Source organism: Triticum aestivum, chromosome 2D (genome assembly GCF_018294505.1).
Source record: "Triticum aestivum cultivar Chinese Spring chromosome 2D, IWGSC CS RefSeq v2.1, whole genome shotgun sequence".
Classification (NCBI taxonomy): domain Eukaryota; kingdom Viridiplantae; phylum Streptophyta; class Magnoliopsida; order Poales; family Poaceae; genus Triticum; species Triticum aestivum.
The window spans coordinates 490,115,478-490,125,484 of NC_057799.1; the positions used below are offsets into that span (position 1 = coordinate 490,115,478).

The following is a 10,007-nucleotide window of genomic DNA, read 5'->3' on the forward strand; positions in this document are numbered from 1 at the left end:
TTTCATTCATTCAAAAAGAGAATCTTTTTCTATTCCTAATGTATCTCACGTACGTATAGTCTCCACAAATTCAAGTTATACCCACTTTACTTTAATTGATCTCGTCACTACTGCCTGTAAAGAAGAAAGAAGTAATAGGTAGGGACAACTATGGACATCACTATGGAAACTCGAAGTTATCCCAAAGGTGCAAGTATTTTGGTGGCGAGTGCTTAAGAAAATTCTGCCAGTTGAAGATACTCTCAAGAGAAGACATATAAAACAGATTAGTAGATGCAATGTGTATCTTGCGGAGGACGAAGATCTCATGCATGCGCTAGTGCACTGCTCGCATGCACGGCGATTTTGGGAGGAGGCGCAAGCTCTATTTGACTTCCGACTTCCAAGGCTATATCCTGATACTTGGTCACGTGATATTGCCTGTGACCCACGGTTTTCTGATCATGAAAGAGCAAAAATAGTCACAGTAATGTGAACTATATGGCACTCCAGGAACCGCTGGGTTCATGATCAAGACCAACTAGATCCTGCCACTGCTATGAGGAGGATTAGAGAGGACTTGGCACTTCTCGATCTCCCTAGACAACATGTGGCACTACTACCGGTCATGGCTGGAGACCACCAGAGGGGCAGTGGATCAAAATTAACTGTGATGGAGCGACAAGTGTGGATACAGGCAGGGGTGGTGCGGGGGGCGTGGCCAGGTCTCTCACTTCCTTACTTGGTGCCTGGTGCAAACCGTTTGAGGGGGTTTCAAATCCTCTGATCATGGAGGCTTTGTCGCTTCAGGAGGGAGTCATCTTTGCCAAGCTAAGAGGGCATACTCATGTCATATTTGAGACCGATTGCTTGCAGGTGGTGAACCTCTAGAATTCTCGTCACACAGACCGTTCTGTTGTGGCACCTATCGTTGAAGAAATTGGAGAGTTAGCTTCAGATTTTGCTGCTTTTATAGTTCAACATGTATTTAGGGCAGCCAACTTACCGTCCCACTTATGTGCTAAACATGCATGCTCACTTGTGGTCACCGAGAGCTGGTTCGACTCGGTTCCGTCTTTCCTGATCAGTAGCCTCTTAGCTGACTGTCCCAGGAGCACTTTTGTTGAATAATAAAGCTCTCAAATATTTCCCCGAAAAAAGGGATGACAGGCGCGAGCGCATGGCCGTGATGCATGCGCAGGCGCACCGCGCACAGCACCCGGGCACGGTGGTTGCTCGCCGCGGCCCAGCTGTCGGGCCCCTGAATCGTTGGGCTACGCAAGGGGCCTTTTTCAGGCGCTGCTCTTTTTCTTTTTTGAGGGATTCAGGCGGTGCTCTTTGTCTCGAGAGCCTTCCCCGGTGGCTCCCTCCGGCCGAGAAAAAGTTGGGTGATCCGATGGATCGAGAGCCCTGCTGCCGTAGGCTTGGCACAACCAACCACCGCCAATTTCCGACTCGGTGCTCAAGTATCCGCCGGAATCGCGTAACCACCATACTACTTGTACCGGCACTATCAATCATGGAAAAAGAAAAGTGCCGCAGGCGCTCGTGTCGTGTGAGTCGGGGATGATCTGACAGTTGCTCGTTATAACAGGAAAAATGTGCCGCCGGTGTAGAAGCACCGAGGAGCGTCGCACCAGTCACCGAATCGCAATCGCCTTAAACTGACTGATGATAACGGGCAGGGACGTAGCATTACGACAGTGCACTCGTCAAAACGGCACCAGCGCTATCTATCGTCCAATTGTACGTACAAGAAATATGTTCGCACCATGACCATGCATGCCACCCCCATATCATAAGGCCATGCTGCTATCTTATCACCCGCCAGCTGGTAGTAAAGCAGAACGAAAGCCGATCGTTCCCTGTCATCGGTCCTGTCTAACATGAAGAAACAGAGTAGTAGTAGTACTAGTATCCAGGAGATCGGGTGCTGCACATAGAGAGCGCTACACCGCTCATACGGGGAGAGGAGAACTCCCCCTCGCGTCGCCTCCCCCTGGACGACGCCAGGGCCCCTGAACCCTAGCGCCGCAGGCCACCCCACGCGCCTCCTTCTGCCGCCGCTGGCTGCACATAGAGAGCGCTACACCGCTCATACGGGGAGAGGAGAACTCCCCCTCGCGTCGCCTCCCCCTGGACGACGCCAGGGCCCCTGAACCCTAGCGCCGCAGGCCACCCCACGCGCCTCCTTCTGCCGCCGCTGCTGCCGGCGTCGGCCGCGGTGGCGGCGGGCCCGGCGCCAAAGGCACCTGGGCGGGTGTTGCTGCGGGATCCCATCTGAGGCTGCAGGGGCGGCACCTCTCGTGGGAGTCCGAAGGCGGCGTCTAGGGCGGCGACCCCATGCCGTGCGGCGGTGGCCGACGCACCATAGCCAGCAGAGCGGCGACCCTGAGATGGACGGCGGCGGTGGCAGCGCCCCATCTGGCGGGGTTGGCTGATCTGGGTGGAGATGGTGACGGCGGCGGCTGTGGATCCAACGCCCCGATCGGATCCGCCGCGGGTTGGCCTTCCGCCGACTGGCAGCGCGTGGAGGGACTGGTGAGGAGATGACGGATCTCCACCGGATTACCGACGACGGCGTGCGTCTTCGTGGCGAGGCTTCGCTCGGTTCCAGCCAGCCGCAAGATCGGGACGACGTGGCTTCCAGTGAAAATTGCACCTGACTGCGGTCATGGCGGACGATGGCAGTGTCTCGGACGTCGTTCCCTTCTCGAGGCATCGTCGTTGCAGGTCACGTCAACCTGATCAGGAGGTTCCGAGGGAAACCCTAGATCTGGGTCTATCGGATTGGACGATGACGACGTCGCTGTCGTTCTCCTTCCTGGGGGCATCGTTTTGGAGTAAGTGCTGGCTGGAGGGGACAAGAGGAGGTGCGGCATGGCATCTGGCACGTCGACAACGGTGGGTCTTAGCGGCATGGAGCAGCGGGGTCTTGTCGGTGGGCGTGTGTTGATGGACGAGCGCAGGATGGTGGCGTTCTCTGGCGTCGTGGTGGCGTCGACGGCAGCTAGACGTGGCAAGGTAGATGCAGCAGTACATCACTGAAGATAGATTGGTGGCAAGTGGCGGCGGCGCCCTCATACCCGGCAGGCGTCCTGGTTCAGGAGTGCGCCGGACTGGTGGGTGCACCGTGCGCCATACCCGGCAGACGTCCTGGTTGAGGAGCGCGCTGGGCTGGTGGGTGCACCGTGTCCCATACCCGGCAGGCGTCCTGGTTGGGACCTCAAATCTTATATGTTAGGCCAACTCCACCGCGCGACCCCATTCTGTCCGGCCCCGTCCGTTTGGGGTAAAAGGGACAAACGAGGCGGCCCAGCGCGCGACGGTCCGGACCCATCTGGTCTGTTTTGTGTCCGGGCTGATCCATTTCGAGCGCAAACTTGCACCGAGTTTGGGTCGCGGCGGACACCAAACGGACACGTGCCTCGTCCGGGTCGGGGCCGCGTGGCAGGCGGCCACCTACCTCCCACCCGCCTACATCAATGCGCACGCGCGGGCGGCCCCGCCTGTCATCCGCCCAGGCGAACGGTCGCGGTCCTTCTTAAATGAAAACCCGTGGACCGGTCGTCGTCCACACTGCCCCACTCCACCCCGCGGCCTCCTCGAAACCCGACAACCCCAGACCCCAAACCCTAGCCTCGAACTCGCCGGCCGGCCGCTCGGCTATGGAACTACGGCCGCAAAGGCAAGCACGACCGTGAGCACCGAGCGGCTGCTCCCCAGGCGCGGGGGCGTACGCGGGTGCGCGGCCTGACGCCCACGCTGTCGCCATCTCCATCGCCACCACCACCTCCTCGCATGACAGCGGAGGAGGAGGCTCGTCTCATGGCGCGTGTGCTGGAGGACTCCATGCACACGCACGACGAGCGCCAATGGGAGGGCCTTGAGGAGATGACGACCCTCTCCGGGGCCGGCGATGTCGCAATCCCCGAGCTGGAGATGGTGCCGAAGGAGGAGGTGATGGAGGAGCCGCCGGTGGCCGTGTTCCACCCGGGGCTGGTGGGCCAGGGGTGGAGCTGGTTGTGCACGGCAAAGCAGATGGCGGCCGCCGTGGGGGGCGTGAACTGGTGCCCCACACCGCCGCGGTCACCGGAGCGGGACGCCTCGCCGTGGGAGGAGGTGGTGTAGGCACCTGCCACCTTCCACCACGCCGCCCCGTGCAGCAAGGACCGCCGGCCCACCTGTGGACGCCGCCGGACTACGTCGACCTCGTCAGCGACGACGGCGACACTGGCGGCCACTGAAGACGGCGATGGCCACGGCATCGACGGGCGCGGCAGGAGCGCGCGGGTGGCGTTTTTTATTTTGTTTTTATGTTAATTATGGAACTGGACCATTTAAGTGGAGCGTGAAACTAGGCCGTTTTGTGGCCGTGACCCCTAAATATGTTTTTAAGTTTTTTTAACTGCGTTTATTTACTTTTTTAGGTATTTTATTTAAGTTTTTTTTTTTAATCACGTCCATCGCAGACATGATTTGGGGTGCGACCGCGCGTTGGGCTCACCCATGACCCAACGGACAAACGCGGACATGGGCGAACTCATTGCCGCCCCAAAAGGACAAAATCCGGCCAAACCGGATGTCCATTTGAGGTCGTGCGGTGGAGTTGGCCTTAGGTTTGGCTGCGAGGTATGTGTATTATCCCTTCATCTATTGGATAGGAGTAGTGACAGATGTTGCCTAGATGATGACTTTAGTTTTACTGTTGTATGACTTTATAATGTCTTGCGTGGCTACGGCCTCCCACGCCAGGAATCCTCGCAAAGCATGACCAAAAAGTTCGCATTTATTCCGCGTCCTCCCCATCACCTTCTCTTCACTCCCAGGACACTGGCCACTCCCCCGGTCACCACAGCCATCGAACCCACCACAAACACGCGCGCGCGCATCATGTGCACGTTCGTCTCGCCATCGTCGGCCATGCACCTTCGCAGCCAACTCCGCCGTGGGCGCGTCGCCGCCGCCGCCGCCGCCGCCATCCTGCTCGTGATCGGCCTCGGCGCCGGGTTCACGGGGGCGGACACCGACACGTTCATCTACGCGGGGTGCTCGCCGTCCAAGTACCAGCCGGGGACCCCCTACGAGGGCAACCTCAAGTCGCTCCTCGCCTCCATCACCGACGCGGCGCCCAACGCCGCGTACAGCAGCTTCGCCAACGGCACGGGCGACGGCGCCGCCGCGTACGGGCTCTACCAGTGCCGCGGCGACCTGGGCAACGCCGAGTGCGCGGCGTGCGTGCGGGACGCGCTGGCGCAGCTCGGCCAGGTGTGCCCGGGCGCCTACGCGGCGTCGCTGCAGCTGGAGGGGTGCTACGTGCGCTACGACGGCACCAACTTCGTGGGCCGGCCGGACACGGCCATGGTGTACCGCAAGTGCAGCGCCAGCACCAGCGCCGACGCCGGCTTCCTCCGGGACCGGGACGCCGTGCTGGGCGCGCTCCAGGCTGCGGCGGCCGACGGGTACAGGGTGGGCAGCTCCGGTAGCGTGCAGGGGGTCTCGCAGTGCCTGGGCGACCTGGCCGCCGCCGACTGCACGGGGTGCCTTGCGCAGGCGGTCGGGCAGCTCAAGGGCGCCTGCGGCACGGCGCTCGCCGCCGACGTGCACCTGGCGCAGTGCTACGTCCGGTACTGGGCCAGCGGCTACTACTTCCGGCCGTCACAAGGTACGTTACCAGGCCATGCACCTCCTCTGTTCGTCTGAACTTTGAACCGACGAATGAAATATTGCCAGAATTCGTTACTCTCTCTGAAAAACTACCTCGTGATGCCATGATGTCACCGTTAGATGGTATCAACTGCCAATTGGCGGAGCAAGTTGCAGTGTTGGAATTGATTCCGATGGGCAATGGGTAAACTTACCAAAGTTGATAAGTGAGATCGGTCGGAATATGTCCTCTGACATCCTCTTTTTCATCTATCTAACTTTATGGGCTTGCACGATGGATGGCCTTATCACAGCATGTCCACTTGTCTACTACAATCACCGTACCAAGGTGTAAACTAGGAGCACATACAGTACTTAATTTTTTTTTTTGCGGGGACATACAGTACTTAATTAGCTGCTAGTAGATCAAATAGGTCTGTGTGTGTCCCGGTTAGAACCAGAGAAAGGGACATGAGATCAGTCACTCGATTGCAGAGAACACCAAAGCTTGCCATCATCATTTGGAACACCGCTTAGTCAGCCATATCAGCCGCTAAGCTCCACGGACACCATTTAGTCGTATCCCTAAGATATGCTAATCATCGGAATCCATTAGGCGAGACAAACAGTGCCATTAAGGCGATCTGAACTTTGACGTGACATCAACAAGTCATGATGATATGTTCTCTCGTCCAATAAAACAGCAAAGGCGATTGCCATCACATTATCATGGATTTTTTTTTTTCCGAGAACACATTGTCATGGATTCGACCTTTTGATCTAGAGGTTCAAAGAACTTTCTGATGGCCACCAAACGACACTGGTTTCTTCAGCATGTCGGGCCTAGGGCTGCGGCCGCGATAGGCGCGCACATTGTGGGACTGGCAATAGACCTTGCCGGCGGGCGGCGGCTGACGGCGAGGGCCGGCCAACCACTCCTATTCTGAATATATTCCCGATAAACTAGATGAAAAGAGCCACTCGGCCAGAGTGCGCATCTGACTTTGTACTAGTACTACTGTACATGCTTATTCTAATCCGATCGTCTGGTTTTCTTTTGGTGATAAGAAGATTATTCGCAAGATGACGTGGGGCGGACTCTGGCCATAATCATAGGCATCTTGGCAGGGCTGGCCCTCATCGTGGTCTTCATCTCCTTCCTCAAGAAATCATGTAAGGCCTCCTCGAAAACTTTCTCTTGTTTTCAGTTCGTAGAGCATCTGAATGCCCTTCTATATTATACTTACCAATCGCAGCGAGTGCTTGTCAAAAAGCAGAGTCTGAAGAACTAAGTCACTAACCCGCTGAAAACTGGTGTATCAATGCAGGTTAATTAATCTAACTAGGTTGCCTCCTGGAAGAACCGTCAGTTCTCGCATACTGGCATACGGGCCCGAGACCGAACGACTTGCGAAAGACAGATCCACGCTAGCATCAAGGGAGCTTCACAAAGATCTTGATCTCATCTTGTCAGCATTAGCTTATGTAAGTGATCTTGGTAGGGCTGCCTGTAGGAGGAGCACTACCTTACTGCAATGGGTCATCAGTTTTGGTCCACTAATCATGGCTCACCTGTTTATTATTACCAAATCAGATGGCACTGCCAACCATTGTCACGAAAAAAAAAGATGGCACTGTCATGCAAAGACATTGACACACTTTTGCTACATAGTAATAATTGCCTTTCAATTGATTGCAGTCAAATTCGATTTACAAAGGCACGACCATACACTACTGATTAACCCAATACCACAGGGGCGCCATTGTTGGGCGGTTTCTTCTTTCTTGTATGTATACGGTATACCAATGTGTGTATGTACACCATACGAGGTCTAGCTAGGAACCTCCGGAGCTCTGGCTGCTGCTGCTGCCATGTAGTAGTACTGCACTGCAAGCGGATCAGGCGCTGTAGCCTCGAACCAACGGGCTCCACCTCCCCATGTCGTAGCCGTCGCAAGCGCTGATGCTCGCCTCCTTCATCTCGGCCTCGGAGACGCCATTGTTGCACATGTTTGCGAACGCCCTCGTGTGTTTCATGCCGTACTGAGTGAGTGATCCGCACTGGGACTCGAACACTCGCACCTGACGGTTGGCATCAAGTACAGACTACAGAGTAAGCTCAACCGGAAACAGAAAGAGTGCAGAGTAAGAAACTGTCACACTCACCATCGTCTTCAGACAATCCCAATCGTCGACCAATGGCTGGCCAGAGCCTCTAGCAGCCTCGAGCACCAAAGGCCCCTTGTCGAACCCAAAGACAAGCTTCCCGATGAAATCGATACTGCTGTCCAGATGCTTCCTGTGCAGCACGGTTTCTTTGACCTCCCTGAGGGCCCTCTGCTTCTCTTCTGATCCCCCATTCAACTTCCCATACTGAAAGCGAGAAGATAGATTAGCAGACAAATTAGTCAAAACTAAACACATGAAACTTAGTACTGTAACAGAGAAGATGAACTAGACAAGATATACTAAGCGGGATTTTTGTTACCTTCTTCCACATGAAGAGAATATCGGCATCTCTTTGCTTGATTGCACCCTTGAGGCTGGGCATAGGCAGCGGCCTGTTTCTGATGCTTGACTTCGCCGGATCGAAACCTTGGTAGAGGAAAAGCATGTCCTCCTTGAAAGTCTTGTCGCCATACTCCATGACATGAGAACCTCTAATGGACTCATTTCGGGGTGCCGTTCTCGCTTTAACCACCTCGTACTGCTGCTTGATGGTTTCGTTCTTTAGATTTTGAGTTTCACTGCAAATTAATCAGGATCGAATGGTTAAGAATAGCAAGCAAGCGTCATGATTGTGGACAACTGATACAAACTTGTACATTGTACCACATATATTACAGCTAGCTGATGCTTATTACATACCTGTCTTCCATCCAAGAAACACTGTATAAGTCACCTAAACAGGTAAAATATTCAGGAGGAGGTGGCGTTCCATCATCAGGGCAGTATGCTGCCCAGCTACTTTCTACCGCATTTGATGCCGCTGTAACATAAATATTGTAATCTTGTGGCATCAAACCCTCAAAGATGCTGCCACTTTCACACGCTTCAACATATATGACCTGCCAAAATTGTAGTAATTCTCATTAGAGATGGGACTCAAAGCATACATGCCGTTTCAGATTAAAAATATATATAGTATAATTTTGAAGGGAAAAAGAAAAGAAAGGATACATACCATTTTCGAATAGCTTTTGGAAGCATGCTTTTGCCGTAACACTTTGATGAAGTCGTCAGCATAAACATCTGGCCCGTTGGGCATACCTACATGAAAACTTGATAAAGTTAGCAAAGTTATAGCACAAAACATATCAGCTGAACTACAAGGTCGTTTATGTGGGATTATGTATGCATGTACCAAGTGAACCAGGAGACCCATGATCCGAGTAGAAGATGAAGATGTGATCCTCTGGTTTGCTGTTTATCACCTTCCTACTCCCTCCGGTAACCGCGGTTTTGTTCCCCAGGAGAACCGCATAAAAGTTCTTAGCAGTGACCTGGTCACCAGTGTAGTCCTGTAGAAAAGTTGATCATCAGTCATTGGTAGGAATTTAGGAATACATCGAACAACACTCTTGTTTGAATTAAAGGGAACTAATGATGTATACCTTGGGAACACCATGGTAAACATCTTTGCCTTTGGGATGGTTGATGACGGTTCCACGCCTTGGGTTGTCGGGGCTGTTGGCGATGTCATCGTACATAAACACCACAATGTTCTCATCCTTTAGCCCCCCCTTCTTCAGGATCTGGTACGCGTGGCACACATCGGCCTATACGTCGTGCAAGTGTGCAACACCACAAACAATCGTTGAGCAAGCACACGCTATCAGAATTTTCATATTCGAAATGGATGAATGGTATACGAGCTGCATTGAGGACTCTCGTCTCACCTGGTGCCGGTAGTTCTCGTAGCCGGAGGAGCCGGCAACGAGCACGGCCCACTTCGTCACCTCTTCACCCGCCGCCGACGCGGCAGGGCCAGGCGCAGGGGCAGGGGCATGCCCATTCTCCGTCGGCAGCCGGATCAGCGGCTCCGAGTTCCCCTTGGCCGCATCCGCCAGGAGCGGGAGGAGTCCACAAACCCACCACGCAGCCATCGCCACCCTCGAGTTCATCATGTGCGTGTGCTAGAGCCTAGAAAGGAAGAGAAGGCAGAGAGTGAAGTGTGATCGTTCCGGCGGGGGCTGGGGCCGCATTTTATAGCCGCGGCGGCGTGCAGTGCGCGCAGGGGGTGAAGTGTGATCGTCGATCGCCTGGCAGTTCGCTCGCGCGGGCGCGCAGGCGCAGCGCCTCCGTATCCGTAGTGGGATTTGCGTGGCGTGCACAATTTCCCAATTTTGACTTGATAATGCCCGCCTAAAACTAGCTAAAAT

At 54.7% G+C, this 10,007-nt stretch overlaps 2 protein-coding genes across 2 annotated transcripts; one reads left to right on the plus strand and one right to left on the minus strand.

The window, feature by feature from the left end:
• The first annotated feature begins 4,761 nt into the window (after positions 1-4,761).
• Positions 4,762-7,186, plus strand: LOC123054033 (plasmodesmata-located protein 8). Its single transcript, XM_044477681.1, has 3 exons — positions 4,762-5,644; positions 6,697-6,798; positions 6,954-7,186. The coding sequence occupies exons 1-3, from the start codon at positions 4,873-4,875 to the stop codon at positions 6,956-6,958; spliced, it is 879 nt and encodes a 292-aa protein (XP_044333616.1). The 5' UTR covers positions 4,762-4,872; the 3' UTR covers positions 6,959-7,186.
• A 104-nt stretch (positions 7,187-7,290) lies between these two features.
• LOC100127067 (vacuolar-processing enzyme beta-isozyme 1) lies at positions 7,291-9,797 on the minus strand. The gene is made up of 8 exons (XM_044477680.1): positions 9,525-9,797; positions 9,240-9,404; positions 8,990-9,146; positions 8,810-8,895; positions 8,494-8,693; positions 8,114-8,372; positions 7,792-7,998; positions 7,291-7,707 (listed from the first exon to the last, which is right to left on the minus strand). The coding sequence occupies exons 1-8, from the start codon at positions 9,750-9,752 to the stop codon at positions 7,525-7,527; spliced, it is 1,485 nt and encodes a 494-aa protein (XP_044333615.1). The 5' UTR covers positions 9,753-9,797; the 3' UTR covers positions 7,291-7,524.
• Positions 9,798-10,007: the final 210 nt, after the last annotated feature.

Coding starts and splice junctions, on each gene's coding strand:
- LOC123054033 (XM_044477681.1), top strand. CDS start 4,873: ATGTGCACGTTCGTCTCGCCATCGTCGGCCATGCACCTTCGCAGCCAA. Junction 5,645..6,696: donor CTACTTCCGGCCGTCACAAG/GTACGTTACCAG, acceptor GGTGATAAGAAG/ATTATTCGCAAGATGACGTG.
- LOC100127067 (XM_044477680.1), bottom strand. CDS start 9,752: ATGATGAACTCGAGGGTGGCGATGGCTGCGTGGTGGGTTTGTGGACTC. Junction 7,999..8,113: donor TTCTCTTCATGTGGAAGAAG/GTAACAAAAATC, acceptor TCTCGCTTTCAG/TATGGGAAGTTGAATGGGGG. Junction 7,708..7,791: donor GGGATTGTCTGAAGACGATG/GTGAGTGTGACA, acceptor GCCAACCGTCAG/GTGCGAGTGTTCGAGTCCCA.